Source organism: Acanthochromis polyacanthus, chromosome 2, assembly GCF_021347895.1.
Source record: "Acanthochromis polyacanthus isolate Apoly-LR-REF ecotype Palm Island chromosome 2, KAUST_Apoly_ChrSc, whole genome shotgun sequence".
Classification (NCBI taxonomy): Eukaryota; Metazoa; Chordata; class Actinopteri; family Pomacentridae; genus Acanthochromis; species Acanthochromis polyacanthus.
The window spans coordinates 22,945,258-22,960,386 of record NC_067114.1 but is presented as its reverse complement, the minus strand read 5'-3'; the positions used below and the strand labels follow the sequence as shown (position 1 = coordinate 22,960,386).

At 42.5% G+C, this 15,129-nt stretch overlaps 2 protein-coding genes across 3 annotated transcripts in view; one reads left to right on the top strand and one right to left on the bottom strand.

The window, feature by feature from the left end:
- Positions 1 to 400: 400 nt before the first annotated feature.
- Positions 401 to 2,227, top strand: ss18l2 (ss18, like 2). Its single transcript, XM_022197803.2, has 4 exons — positions 401 to 576; positions 820 to 896; positions 1,756 to 1,840; positions 1,945 to 2,227. Exons 1-4 carry the CDS (start codon positions 508 to 510, stop codon positions 2,002 to 2,004), a joined length of 291 nt encoding a protein of 96 aa, XP_022053495.1. The 5' UTR covers positions 401 to 507; the 3' UTR covers positions 2,005 to 2,227.
- A 111-nt stretch (positions 2,228 to 2,338) lies between these two features.
- The window catches only part of garre1 (granule associated Rac and RHOG effector 1), a 35,402-nt gene continuing 22,611 nt past the window's right edge, over positions 2,339 to 15,129 (bottom strand). For both annotated transcript variants that reach the window (XM_022197607.2, XM_022197686.2), the window contains exons 3-14: positions 14,621 to 14,833; positions 13,810 to 13,950; positions 13,426 to 13,521; positions 13,051 to 13,212; positions 12,623 to 12,781; positions 10,847 to 10,944; positions 10,255 to 10,380; positions 8,962 to 10,079; positions 7,241 to 7,406; positions 6,009 to 6,146; positions 5,162 to 5,237; positions 2,339 to 4,506 (exon numbers count right to left, since the gene is read on the bottom strand). In XM_022197607.2, the coding sequence (XP_022053299.1) occupies positions 4,171 to 4,506; positions 5,162 to 5,237; positions 6,009 to 6,146; positions 7,241 to 7,406; positions 8,962 to 10,079; positions 10,255 to 10,380; positions 10,847 to 10,944; positions 12,623 to 12,781; positions 13,051 to 13,212; positions 13,426 to 13,521; positions 13,810 to 13,950; positions 14,621 to 14,833 (2,829 nt within the window). In that variant the 3' untranslated portion in view covers positions 2,339 to 4,170. The remainder of the gene's footprint in view (positions 4,507 to 5,161; positions 5,238 to 6,008; positions 6,147 to 7,240; positions 7,407 to 8,961; positions 10,080 to 10,254; positions 10,381 to 10,846; positions 10,945 to 12,622; positions 12,782 to 13,050; positions 13,213 to 13,425; positions 13,522 to 13,809; positions 13,951 to 14,620; positions 14,834 to 15,129) is intronic.

The window sequence follows — 15,129 nt, the reverse complement described above, 5'->3', positions numbered from 1 at the left end:
CATAGTCCAAAATGGAAAAGGTAATTCTAATGGGACACAATGTGCTGGCTGATTTCAGGATTTCTTGTGTATATGTTAAAAAAAAAAAGGTCTGATAGTGGTAGTTTCTGGAATAGGGCCCGTGATAGACAATAAAGTTGATAATTCAATAAAAACAGCACAGTGTAAATGCAAATGAAATAATCCACTTTAATTTTTTTAAAATCAGACAAGTGGAGTTTTTCAGATTCATGTAAATTCATAAATTCATAAATAAACACATCAAAGATAAAAGCACCAACTTAAGAAAGAAACCAGCTCTAATTTTTAAATTTAATTTCAACATTGCTGGATTGCTGGACCCGCAGCTCTCCAGCAGGTGGCGGTAATGCAACAAGATGGACATGACAATGCATTCGACGGAGAAGAATAAGCGGGATTTCTATGGAAGCGGGACAGAAGGAGAAGAAGAAGAAGCTGTGCGCTGTGAACGTAAACAAATGCTAAAATAACTGTGAATACACAAACATGTCTATCGTGTTTGTGCCAAAGAAACTTCGAGGAAAGGCGAAAATCAACCAAGAGACGATACAGAGGGTAAAAACCAGTGAAGAATATTCACGAAACGGCTTAGTAGCGGTTAGATTGTATTTATGTTCATTTAAGCTGTGATGTGAGCGTTAGCCGTTAGCCACTAGCTAGCAGCTTCACAGCTTTTTGTTGCACTCATTTATCTAGTGTTGTACTTTGTGAAAATGTTGCACACGGTGGCTTTAGAGACGGTTAAAGTCAACAAAAAACACGAGTACTATATGTTATTTTGTGTTGTGTCTGTTCCAGCTGCTGGATGAAAATGACCAGTTGATAAGATGCATCACAGAATACCAGCAGAAAGGACGAGCAGTGGAATGTGTACAGTAAGTTAATTTCTTGTTTTGTTAGTTTTTTTCTAATTTGTTTGATAATACAGGGGAGTGGCTGCATGCTGTAGACATACGTGTTGTGTGTAGATATGTATACGACAGATGTGAGTACAGTATCACTTAACGAGCAAGCAAGAGTTTTTAGTGCCATCCGTAGAGAGGCTGATATTTATACAATGTCCTTCACCCTGACTGAGCTGTCAGTGAAGCTGATTTTCTTTGACAACCTCTGTGCCAAGTCTGAAGCACTTGCATGCCTGTTTTTCACTGTGGAAATAGCGCAATATCTGTCGTGTGAACTTAGGACGGCGCCCATTAGAGCTCTCATTAGTGGTACTAGGGCTCATTCAATATTTCTTGAACCGCTGCAGCTGTGCTTCCACTGATTGCTACTTGGTCACTGATCTTCCTGTATTCTTTCCTATCTTTGTGAAATCTCACAATCATATTTATCAAATACTTGGCAACTCTTTTCCATGTGGTAGCATGATGCAGAAGTACAGACGGACACAACCCACAGATCCAAAATTGAGAAAGTTGTGGTATTCACCACTCATTTTATCAGCTTTATGAAATCTCTTTTTTTTTTTTATTAGTGATCACAGGTTTTCTGATTTGTGTTTTTTCAGTATAGTCTTCCTGAAGTATTTGTTTTGTTTGTTTGTTACAGGAAATAGTTTAGTTGTCAATTTAGTTCAGTTATTGAGACATATTTCAGTTACTGAGACATGGTGCATTTTTGAATCGTTTGATATTTAATTGATAGTGCTCAGGAGCACACACACTTTTGTTTTATTCTGTACATCTCTCCTTTTGGGTAGTTCAAGCTGCCATTGCTCTGCTTTCCCTACAGATACCAGCAGATCCTGCATCGCAACATCGTCTATCTGGCGACCATAGCTGACGCTAGCCCTGACAACACGCCTCCTTCTACCGATGTAAAGACAAACCACACTGTGCATGAGTAATAACTTTAATGAGAATAGAAGTACTAGTGTTCCCAAGACCAACATATTCCTAATTGTCTGTTATTGTTTTCCAGTCTCCATCTAATGACACGTCTGCCTCACCACCAGCTGTGAATGGCCATAGAGGGACCTGATGTTTGCAGTTCCTGTCCATGGATCTGGGCAGGGATGTGATATTTGTATTGTTAATGATTGAATAACTGAAGGAATCTTATATGTGTAGTGCAAACCTCTTTTCTCAGTAATGTAACCCACTGTAGGATCACAGTTCATTAATACCATGTTTATGTGAAGAAACATTTTTTTCCCTAAATGTTTAGTTTTTCCACTAAAACACATTTTCTGTTCTTAAACAAAGTAGCTTGTGTTGTTTGTTGAAATCAGTCAAGAGACTAGACTGCACACATTTCCCATTTAAAGTTTCTAGCAGGAAAACGAGTCGTAGCGAAAAGAACTACACAAATGGCATTTCGAATTGCTAGTCATTTTTATTCATTTTTTGCATTGCTGGTACACTTGGAAAGATTCAGTTGCCAGGTCAAGAGAACAATAAGCAACATAAGCCAAGCAGTCCCCCTTCATATCTTCTATCAGGGCAACATGTTTTTATTATTACTTTTTTATCTTTTGTAGAAGCCACTAGTAAACCATTTGACACAGCTGAGAAGCTAACAGTTACAGTCCAAGGTCTGTAATGATGTCTTAAAAAAGGCTGCAACAGTTAGGGAGATAACACAGACAAAAAGCAACAAACCCTATATTTTGATTGTGCAAAGCACATTAACTATAAAAAGATATATATTTATATGTATATACAGCAAACAATTCTCTGTAAACATGTTAAGTATGTTAGTTTTCTGAAAACATGGTGTCATTTCATAAATACAGGCAACATTGGCATCCGCAAACATCACAAAAAGATAACATTCTGGGCTTTTAAATACAGCCCATTGCCATAGAAACTGAAGAAACAAGGGCTCGAAAAAAAACACCCTCATCGTACAATGTTTAGTGTTTAGCATGGCATATTTGGTAACCTTTATAGATAGATGGTGTAGTTCAACTCTGTAGGAAAAAAATGTGCTTTTTCTCACATATTGGGAGGTGGAAAATAATGTTTTTATGTAATATGTCTACAAGAATACTAACATACAGTAATGGCATAACATGTAAGAAAATACAAAAATAAGATTAATACTGTCAATAATGGTACACGAAAAATATTGTATTATTAAACAGAAGAAACGTTAGGTTTGTGGGAGTTAGTGTCAATCTGGAGCAAACAACCGCCAATTAGAGAGGAGGAAATGAAGATGTTCCCTAATGCTCGCATCCAATAGGGCGTTCAACTTCACGCTTATCAGTAATCTCAGACTGCCTCTTGTCAGCACCATTCATCTTCTGAACAACGCTTTGGTTGGAAATAATATTCTGCAAGTGCTATCAATACCAACATGGCACATAGTTACTGCTATAATTCTTAACTCTGGTCAGTTGTTGAAAAAGTAGTGTATTTCTCTCAAATTACACCTCTGCAGTGACTTACTATATTTATGCTGAGCCTGCTCAAAGCCTCTTAATAAAAAGAATTAATATTTATATTTCAACTTCAGTATTTTACAAGCTATGAAACAGTAGATGGTAGCTGTATTCTGAGTCATCTTGCATGAGATTTGGCAGTTACAGCTATGTAGACACAGTATATTTATTATGGGCAAAATGAGAGCATTTCAAGCCCCTGCCCCCTTGTAATCCCCTCCTTTACAGACACACACACACACACTTACACACACACACACACACACTTACACACACACACACACACACACACACACACACACACACACACACACACACACACACACACACACACACACACACACACACACACACACACACACACACACACACACGTTCAGCTGCAGAAGCAAGTGGGTGACGGCCGTGCGCGTCTCCAGCTCTTGTCTGAGGAAACGTCAGCTCAACAGACAGAGAAACGACCACTAGACTTAACTGCTGCCGGCATGACACATGCACCGTTCATAGTTAAAACATGGCAGTTCAAAAAACTTCAAAATACATCTCTTTTTTCAAATGGGGATGTCTGACATGGAAAAATATAGATACAAAAATGTCGAGCCAGTGTGTGTACTTAACGTTGCCTCTGAGGCTTTGAAATCTTCCAATTCAGTGGGTGTGGACTGTAATGGCTGCAGCTCGGCCCACTCAGCGGCTCATATAACAGAGCTGCAGGTCCTCCGTGGCACTTCACCGTGGACTAGTTCGACACTACGCCGTGGTCAGTACTGGTGAAGGTAGGAGGGCCTGTGCTCGTGTTTGAGGGGGAAGGATTTAAAGCCCTTGGTCATGGGTTTGTGTTGCTGCTGCTGTTGTTGCTGCTGCTGCTGCTGCTGCTGCTGCTGGGTGAAGGGAAAACCAGAAGAGATGCCGGTGGAGGGGGAGCAGTCGCTGGCGGTGGACCACACAGGAGACTGCAGCATCTGCATGGAGTCGCTCCACTGCGAGGAAGGAGGGATGTTCATCTGGTACAAGGAAGAGCTGGGATTGGGCATGGTGTTGGTGTGGGTGGAGTGCTGCCATGGCGCTTTAGGAGGCCAGGTTTTAGTTTTGCTGTCCTGTGGACCACAGAGGAAAGTAATCAGTTACATTACAAAAGCCAACGTGCAGTGAACACTGGAAAAAATGTCCCTCTCAAAACAAGAAAAAAAAAAAAGCTTATTTCAAAGAAGTTTCACCTTGAAATAAGTGAAAAAAATCTGCCAATAGAACAAGTGAAAATGGCTTGGTCAGACTTCTTAAAATAGATGTGATATTTAGAACAATGAGATCTTAAAATCAGCTGGGAAAGTTATTTTAAGCTCTATTTTACTAGGATTGTCAAGCTTAGGTGTCTTAAAATAAGTCTACACATGCTTAAAAAAAATAGACGTTTTTCCACTCAAAAATAGATTTTTGCTTTCATGTAACCTCCTAATTTGAGATGTATTAAACTTATTTTGAGTTTTCTTGTAAATTTCAACTCAAAACAAGATAATTTCAAGATTGTTTGACTTAAGATATTTAAGATGCAATGTCTTAAAACAAGTCCCTATATATTGCTGAAATGTTACTTGTTAAGTGATATTTAAATCAAGTGGGATGAGATATTTTGACTGAAAATAAGATAGACTTGGTAAGATTTTGAGTTTTTGCAGTGAATGGTTTTCAAATTAAATGAAAATATACAATAAAATCGTGTTGTTTCATTGATGCTAGGGGCTTGTACTTTACCTGGTTATCATCCCCAATGTGATGGAGAGGTGGTGAAGGCAGGGTGCACACCTCTGGCTCCCCACAGCTGTGTTTTCTGAGGACATAGAAGACTGCATTGAGCTTCACTGGTGCTAACGTACACCAATCAGCCACAGCATTACGACCACTGACAGGTGAAGTGAGTAACATCGATCAACTTGTCATAATCCTATGTTCTGCGGGAAACCTTGAGTCCTGACATTCATGTGGATGTTTGACAGGTACCACCCACCTAAACATTGCAGGTCAAGCAACCCGCAACCCTCCATGGCAGCAGCAGTCCCTGATGGCAGTTGCCACCCTCAGCAGGACAATGAACCCCGACACACCACAAAAAAACTGCACAGGAGTGACCCAACAGAGCTAAAGTTTTCACCCAGGTTCCACATCTTACTGAGCATCTGTGGGATGTTTCATAATAAGCCTGATCTAGGTAGGTTCCACTCTGCAACCCACAGAATTCACTGCCACCATCCTGGTGCCATACGACATCCCCAGAGGTCCTGTGTCCATGCCCCACTGGGTCAGAGGAGTTTTAGCAGCATAAAGAGGACCAACACAATACTAGGCAGACTGTCAGAACAATATATGCCTGATTGGTATGAAACCTTCTTGGTCAAACCCAAGTTGAAGTAGAGATTGAAACTAGAAGAATGAGTACGACAAGACAGGAGGTGCAGTAAGTAAGCAGCCACGCTTTTACATCCTCAGAATCATTCTATGTAGTAATTATTAAATCGAGTGTAGGGAAATATCACAGTTTACTTGTGGCTCAGTGTGATATAACACAATCCTGTTAATTGCATGTTCGAGGTCTGGAACATACCTCCTTTGTTTTACTGCCGCTACAAGGTCCGGTCCTGAAAACATGGAGAACAAGCTGTCACCGTTGGCTGAAGACGTCTCATCGCTGGAGCTGGCTGAGTCCCCCTGATTGGCCGACCAGCTGCTGTTTACAGTCTCACTGAGGACACAACCACAGGAGGTGTTAGCAGTGTGTCCGTTACCCTCTCAACAAAGGGGTGTTTAGAGGTGTAACAGGATCAGATGTATTTATAGCCTAAACCTCAATGACACAGTCTGAAAAAGAACGTAGTGTGGGATACTGCAAATGTAAACTTCTCTACTTTGGGATGATCCAAAGGGCAAAGTGATGAACCGAACACGGCTGAAAAGCAGAGTTTGAAATGTATAGCTCATATATTCAAGATCTCCTGGTTCTATTTCGAAGTAAAAGCTGTATAAAAGTAGCAAAAAAAGTTCTAAAAACAAGATTATTTGATAGGGATCAGAAGCGATGTGACACCACTGTAATGGCTGCTTGTTTACTTCTGCCTGCTTCCCTGGATTAATCTGTAAGCAGAACGGCGTCTCACACTTGTGGGTGGAATTAAAATGACAACAGTCATGACTAACATGGTAAATGCCTCACAGTTCGAAGGTGTCGACCACATTAATAATTTAGTCAAAGCATCACACAACACTGCTGTGGACTGTGATTAAACTAAGTTTTAAATAACCCTCCAAACAGTTCAACACAACACCGCAAACAGTCATTAAGCAGCACCTTTCAAAACAAAGATGCTTTATACACAAAATAACAATAAAACACAGACGCATGAACAAAATTGAAATGCAAATGTATCAACAAATCTGAAATACAATGATGTTGGGAAGTAAGAGCTGCTCTAGTCTTAAGTCTGGATACAGTAACTGCCAGGAGATTCATGTCTGAGGATCAGGCTGGCACAAGATAGTACAGCGAGCGCAACCCTGAACAACGAAGAGCCTTTAACCCCAAAATCATACAGTCAGCTTGAAAGCAAATTGTATAGTGATGCGAAAAGTGGAGATATGTGTTCTCCTTTCTTTGGCTTTGTTAAAACCGCACCTGATGTGTTGGTGTGAATACATCTTATTGTCAGATTTCATATCTTTCAAATCCTGATCTGATGAGGGATACATGTTAAAATGAAAGGCTTGAATAAAAAACAAACTTTCATTACAGTACATGACAGTGGGTCAGTTGTGAGGCAGACGTCTTGTGTGGATACTAACCCTTCACTGTAGTACTCTGGGTGGGACCAGGTCCTGTGCTGCTCATCAGGCATTGGCCAGTTGCTGCGTGTGTTGCTGGGGCGACGGATGTGCTGCACCTGCCGTTTCTGCTGCATGGCCTGACTGACGCCAGCAACGTAACGTGCAAATTCTGGGTCCGAGCCAACTGCGCATGGAAAGGGAGGATAAACACAACTATGAGTTTCTGACACCCTCAGCTTTTCTCTTTCGCTCCCTGGAGCTCAATCCGTTTAGCCAGACTGTCTACCAAAGCAGAAAAATCACAATAGCCATAAGTCAACTCTGCACAACAGGCCTCGACTGCAATCAAAAGAGTCTGCTGCACTGTAAAAATAGAAACTGACACAAGCTAAATTCAGCATAAATCGTAAACCTACAGCCGAAGACACACGCAGGGCAAAACAGCTGCTCGTTCTTTCTGACCTACATTGATTAAGTGATTTAGATCCGGATCTAATGTTTGGTTGCAAGATTGTATAGAAATACTCAGAACAAACAGCCTGGCAGCACAACACCAGGCATGCTGGACAGTAATAACATTTAGCAAACTTCTCACAAGATACAGAATACACAGAATAAAGCCTCTTCTAATTTACATGTAGCGTGGCCCTGACAAACTTGTGACAGTCACAGTTTGGTTTTAACAGATGCTCCCTTTATGCTACTCTAGAGTGCTCTGACCAACTACAGACATGAGTGGAGGCGTCATTTATAACCCACTGCTATTATATTGATAGGTTTTAATATAATGCTTTTGTCTTTTGTGCATTCTATTCATCTTTTCTGGTAGTCCCTCTATGTTTATATCAACTCATGTCTGCAAACTAATTTGACTTTATGAGACAACATAGATTTGAATGAAACTTTTTATATGTCAGCTGTCTGCACACTACAGGCATCATAACAGCTTCGGTTGGATTATACTGTTGGGACACTAACTCAGGCCACCCACAACTCTTTCGGAGCGTTACTCTCCTGATATAATAGACATCTATATAACAACTGCAACTCTGTAAGTCATAAAAACTTTGCTAAGCTTCTCCAGGGTTTCCTAGAACAAAACAAAGGTGTCAGCAGAACTGCAGGATGAGCTGAATCACAAAGTTAATTTGACTTAAGACAAGAAAACTAAATATATTGTAATTTCATTTGACGTCCTCTGTGCACCAAAGTCAGTGGTTATCAGTCACTATCCTCCGGTTTGTGTGTTCGAATCCTACTAGTTTGTAGGCTGATGTAGCACACAGTTAGTTTCTAGCCAGACTTGTTAGAGCTACAAAAAATAAAAAAATAAAAGATTTTTATACAGCAGTAAACAGATTCAAACCAATTTTCATACGTATTTTATCTGCCGAGTAGCACATTATTTTTCTGATTTGTAGCATTATTTATTCTGTTATTTTATTTATTTTCAGGGGTCAAAATACAAAAATCAATTCCTTAAATATTAGAAAGAAAATAGAAGGTGAACATTCTAAGCCTCAACTACAGAATTAATTATTTTATGAAATGTTTTGGCTCTGTCTCAACCAAAAGCAGGAAATCCCTCTTTGCTCCAACAGTTGTTCTACAGACTTCTACATAAAGTGAATATAAATGTGTGGCTCACTTCTGACTTTAGGGAGAACTTTTCTCACAGAGGACTTGTTGAATATGTTCACTTTTAATGTGATATTAATATAACTCAAGGTGAACCTCACCTGCTGGGTCGAAAGGCAGTGTGTCCCCCAGGACTCCAAACACCCCCTCGCTCTGGTCCCTGTTGGGCCAAGTATTGTTGCGGGGCCCCTGTGGTTTCTGACCCAGCATCTCTGACATGACACTGTCCATGTAGGTGCTGACCAGACCCAGACTGTACAGATCTGAGCTCAGATCCGGCAGTCCAGGTGAGCCCCACTGCCCGATGGGACCCAGGGGTGACAACCCTGCTGGGGGGCCTTGCGGTGGAGGCTGTTGCCCAGAGGTGCCAAGCCACTTGCTCGCCACTCTCTGCTGTGGCAGGACCTGGGATGGGGTCTGCTGGGGAGGAAGCTGAGGAGGAGGCGCCTGCTGCTGAGTGATGGGCTGCAGGAGGTGCTGGTAGTACTGCAGGGCCTGTGGGGAGGGCTGCTGAGGTGGAGGAGGGGGCTGCTGCTGTTGCTGCTGGGGCTGCTGTTGCTGCGGGGGAGGTGGCTGCGGTTGAGGCTGAGGCGGCTGCTGCTGCTTCTGCACTGAAGGTGCAGGTTGAGGCTGGGGCTGAGGCAGGGTCTGAGCTGGGGGCTGTAGGGCACTATGAGAGATAGACTGGGAGGCTGGTGGAGGACCACTTGGTGGTTTCAGCTCAGCAGGGTTCGCAGATGCCACAGAATTCCTCCTCTTGACTAGGGGTGATGCCTGCTGGGATTTGCCCATGTTGAATCCTGAGAGAAAGTCAATGACATCCTGCATCTCTTGGTCAGTGGGCAGATTCATCCCCTGGTCTTCAGCCATCAAGCCATTGGCCAGCTGGTTTTGCTGGGTAGAGTCAGGGGCACAAGACAGGCTGCCCATCTGCAGGATGCTCTGTAGCCTCCCGTCGCTGTGGCCCAGGCCCTTGGCCTTTTCCTCAGAGCTATTGGCTGACAGCATGCTGCGAGACGGGGTACTAGGGATGGAGTAACTACCCCCACTGTTTGAGCTGGATGAGACCTTCTTGGTGAACTTGGAAGTCAACTTGGATATTGTTTTGGGCAATCCACTGGAAGTCTTGGAGCTGGTACCTGGAGCCAAATCAGTCGGGCTGCCATAGTCTGGGATCTCTCTCTGCAGCTGGATCTGAATAGTGGGCAAGGCTTGCTCTCTTTGGTGGACAGGAGAAAGAGACATGTTCGATTATGTAGCGTAAAAGTATTGAATATAGTAAACTGAATTCAGATGACTACATTTCAACAGGTTGTACACACATCAAATGGCTGCTGGTTAAGATACCGTTGGGAAATGCACCCGTTATTCATTAATATTTATTATCCACTCACTTTCTTTCCTTCCACCTGTTGATGTCAAACACTGCTGTGTAAAGTACATCCACTAAACCAAGCGTCTTCTCTGGGTCTAAGCTCCTCTGGAGCAAGGACATAGTGGCTGGGTCCTCCTTGAGACACCTATAGATGTACACACACAAATATCCACAGCAGGACAGGACATGAACTCCAAATCCAACAAAACATCTTTCACATAAAAGTCCAGGTGCATTTGCTGAACAGATGCATACCTGGTATATGACATACACAAACAGGAGTAGAAAATCAAACACAGCTCTTCTTATAAGAATGCTAATTCAAACCTAACACAAAACTGTGTTCTTACAAACGGCATAGATGGTTTAGAAATTAATTATTTTCCCTTTTTACAAATAATTAATTAGATTTATGGAAGAGAAATGTATCTGAAGTTTTTCTTTACAGCTGTTTTTGACTTGGTCCCACAACTGTCAACTGGATTTTCTGATGTTGTTATAGCTGTTTCTCTTCTGATGATGATCTGTGATTTTATTTTTTTGGTTGGAAGTGCACATAAATTTAAAATTTCAAAGTCTGTTAAAAAAAGATGATTTGTTGATGTACTCACCATGTAGAGGGGACCTGGACCACTACCTTGGATCCTTCCAGAGTGATCTGTGGAGCATAGGCCTCCTTGTTCTCAATCTGAGCTGTATCAACAACCACCTGTCGGGACACAGACACACACCTCAGTCAGTATCAGAAAAGCTTTCATTGCTATTTAATGTTATTCATTGTTATTATGAATTTTGCTTGTGCAAGTAATTCACAGAAGTACACAGCGCACACTACGTTTGTGTAATTTGCACGTACAGCAACCTAAGTGAATGGGGTAGGGGAGGTGGGTTTATGCTCCGCGTCATGTAAACCAGTTTGATTTAGCACCTTTACAGGGACAACTCAAAGGCTTGACACTGGTGTCTGGTCTTAATCTCCCACTGAGTAGTGACAGGGAGTTCAAGGTGAGGAAGCCCAACGCTTTCAGTCAGCCACTGACAACAAACAGGCAAGCCTTCCTGGCCGCAGCTACTCAGATATATTTGCAAGTTCTTTGAAAGTGGCCTTGGCTCCTCGAGACCAGTGTAGCTGGGTCACAAAGACGGAGGGAAGGAGGGAGGAGTCCATTTCCTGTATTGCAGGATATGACCCTATTGTTATTAAAAAAGCAGGTGTATCCTCAAAAAACTCGAGCTGGCCATGTGAGAGAGCCGCACACAGACACAAACAGTGGGCCAGCCATGTGGAAACGCATACGACAAGGTCACTGAGGGCAGGAAAAGGCAGAAACAGCAGCAAAATAGACAAGGTCATCCTCTTCACTGGACTCTAGAAGCCATGATAAGTAGAAAAAAGGGGAGTTGGTGATGAGTTTGTTTCCAGGAACAGAACAGACATGCCGACTCCCACTGTGACGGTCATGTGAGTGTGAAAGAAAGAAAATAGGGAGGAGACAGATTGTATGGGGGGGTGCTGTGTATGGTGCACTGCATGACAGTAAGCGTATGAGTGAATGCAGGTGTTTTAAAAAGTGTAGAGAAGACACTGTGTGTGAGTGTGTGTCTGTGTATACTACTGTGTGGAGTAGTGATAGGCTCAGATAAGGAGCTAATGCAAAGCGCTCATTCATCATCCAGGGATTGTTTTACAGCTAGCACGGGGCTGGCAAGGCTAGATGGGAACACTCTCTCGGTTTTGACACACAAAACAGGCCAGACCACACAGAGGAAATAAACATTGTAGCATAAACACACTGGTGTTACTCTGAAGAGAGTCCTGCTGCTGACCCTCCCTCCCCATGCTTTTCAACAGGAGGGCGGGGGAGCACTATTTGCAGACCCGTCCAGGCAAGCCTACTCTTCACTCAGATGCTGCAGGAATGTTTCTTCCTTTTTGTGTCTCTGGTGTTTGTTTACACCTCTGGGCTGCCTCAAAGCAAGCGGACAGATCTGCTCATCTCCATTACAAATCTGACAAAGAATGGGATGCAAGCTGCCAAACCCCAAGACACAAAGAAGGGACAGGATTCAGTAATTTAAGCAGAAGTACAACCGGCATGTTCCCATCAGCATGCCACCAAATATTCACTGTTCCGCAGTATCAACAACACTGTCATGATGAAAGTTAACAAGATCAGTTTATCTTAGAATATAGTGCAAGAGCTAAGTGCTAAAAAAGGAAGTTTCACAAGCCTTATAAAGTACATTACAAGAAAAAAAAAATTTTACTTCCTTCTTCTCCAATATGTTTTTGAAATATTTATGAAAAAAGGAATTAAACTGACAAATGCCACTGAACACTGCCTTTTTAGGTCATATTAACACTGGTCTTCAACATCTGTACTCACCAGGCCAGCCTGGGCAAATAGCAGCTGGACAGCTGTCTTGCAGGCCCCCCTCCAACTAGATGGGCAAACTTGGTTGAGGACCTCAGTGACAGGAGAGTCATCCCTGGGGGTCACTCCGTTCTGGCCCAGTGCCTCCTTAATGAGCTGCAGCATCGTGTGCTGAGGAGACAAAACATGGTGGGCCATCAACACCTTAAGATGTTACACTAAAAACACCAGTGGGGCAAAAAAAAAAAAAAAAAGAGCAACTAGAGTTCACTAGCCCATTAATCTGCTAAGGTTATACCTCAAAATATTCTTTTAATTTTTTAAAATAAAGGAATTTGTTAACTTTCAGAACAGCACAATTGTGACAGACAATAGTTTATACTTTCCTGGAAAATAAAATTTGTGGCATGTAAAGAACATAGAAAACAGTTTCAAAGTACCGTTTTCAGTTTGAGGTTGTCAGCCGCTGACTCGTTGAAGGACACTCCTTTGAGAAAATGTGAGCCGATCTGCACAGGTATGGTTGGCAGCTCACACTGAATGGGCTGGGAAGTGGTCTGCATCCTGCCTGCCTGCTGAGCCTCCGCTTCACTGCAACAGCCCTGCACACACATACAAACATGTAAATGCAAAATCCACAGGGCAGCAAAGACAAAATACTGACAACATAGAGACAAAACAGTCCATTTTTATTCATCTGGTGTGATAACAATAAAATGTCCATTTTAAAAGAACCAACATGTCTAACTTTTGAACTTTGTGTCTTAATCTTTGACATTTCTGACTGAAATGTGAATTTGTAAGAGGGAACCCACCTGTAAGGCTGTCTCCACGGCTTTGGGGTTGAGATGAAAGCCTGCCTTCAGTGCGTACTCACTATGGCCCAGGCTCTCTAATGCTGCTTTATAGGCCTGGGTAGAGAGAAAAAAATGGCCAGCTACATTAATATATTATGTCTATTGATTTTAAACCTCTTTTTGTACTGCAATTCCATCAATGGCCCTATCTAGGTGCATTACATTATTCAATTTAAATAAAAACTGTACTTAAACTGAAAGGCGATATTTCCATGAAGAATTGAACAAAAAGTTAAAGTCCATTTCATTCATAAACATGCCTCAGGACATTTGTAAATGTAAAAGCCATGGGAACAACAGTAGCTGTAGGTCTCTGGCTTGGTCTACAGGTTGAGACTGTACCTGTAAAGCACTGTCAATCTTCATGTTGAGCTCCTTCAGCTGGTGCTCAGGGATGGTGGTGTTGTTGGAGCAAAAGAGCTGCTGAACCTGGATGCCTGCCAGGCAGCCGTCCCTGCCCCTCTCCCTCAGCCTCGCTGTGGCCTGAGGACAGCAGCACACAACACAGTTCTGGGTCAGGGTGACAGCAGGAACATCTACATTACTACTACAGCAGAAGCTCACAGCAAGTAAGGAAGACTAAATAAAATGTAGCATGTTCAAGATTTATGTTTTAGGAGAATAATAATGGGTGTTTTTCACAATTATAGTGGGAAATTTTACAGGTTATGCAGGGGCATTTTCTTTTTAGATTATAAAACTCTCAACAGATAACACTTTGGACAACGAGGGCAGGTTTTCTGGATAAAAAAATAGAAACGTGTGGTCCTGGTTGTCTTCGTCTATCCATGCCTAGTTCCCTCCAGGGCTAACACTCTGCATGCCAGTGTTTAACAGGATCAATCAACCCACTATTCTCCTCTCTGCCTCACTGTATACAACAAAGCTCAAAATGGGCCAGGGGGACTGATTAGCCTGCGGATTAGATAGGTCCTCTTACACAACAGCCTCCCTTACATGGATTGGGGTTTAAAGGGGGATGAAACATAGAAAGGCAAGTTCACAGACAAGCTTACATGCCAGAAAAGACGAAATAGGAAATTGAGGCTAGAAATCAAACAGCTGGCATTTCTCAGGAATGTGTAACAAGTTGGTTTTTCACCACATTTCCAAGACCCAGACCTAGAAGAGACCTGGGGCTGTGGCTGCATACCTCAGCTGCACCTTTCCATGAGCGGGAAGCTTCCTCTAGCTCTGTGAGGGGCCCGAGGTCGGAGCTTTGGGAGCGGGCGTTGGCACAGCGTTCCTGGGCCTGGGCGAGAGCCTCGGCCAGGCAGGACTGAGCTACGGGCTGGACCTTCTGTAAAGCCTGTGATAGAAACTGGAAATGGACCTGCATCACTGTGAGGAAGCACCGACCCAGCACCTGGAAAGAGACAACAGAGATCAGTTACAAAATATCCCAACAGTCATCATTAAAGAGTGGAGTTGCTCAGTTAGGACTTTTTTTAGACACCAAACAACAAGGATACCCCCAGGCTGGGAGCCTAACATGAATGTTCACACACTTCTCTAAGTGGTTTCCACTATGAACAATCAACACTGTGTGCACCTTTTACCAACAAAGTACTCTTTTTAACAGAACAGAATGTCAAACAATGACTAACTACCTTATCAGCTAGTTCTTCCTAAGTCTGATATTTTGTATATTTGCACATTCTT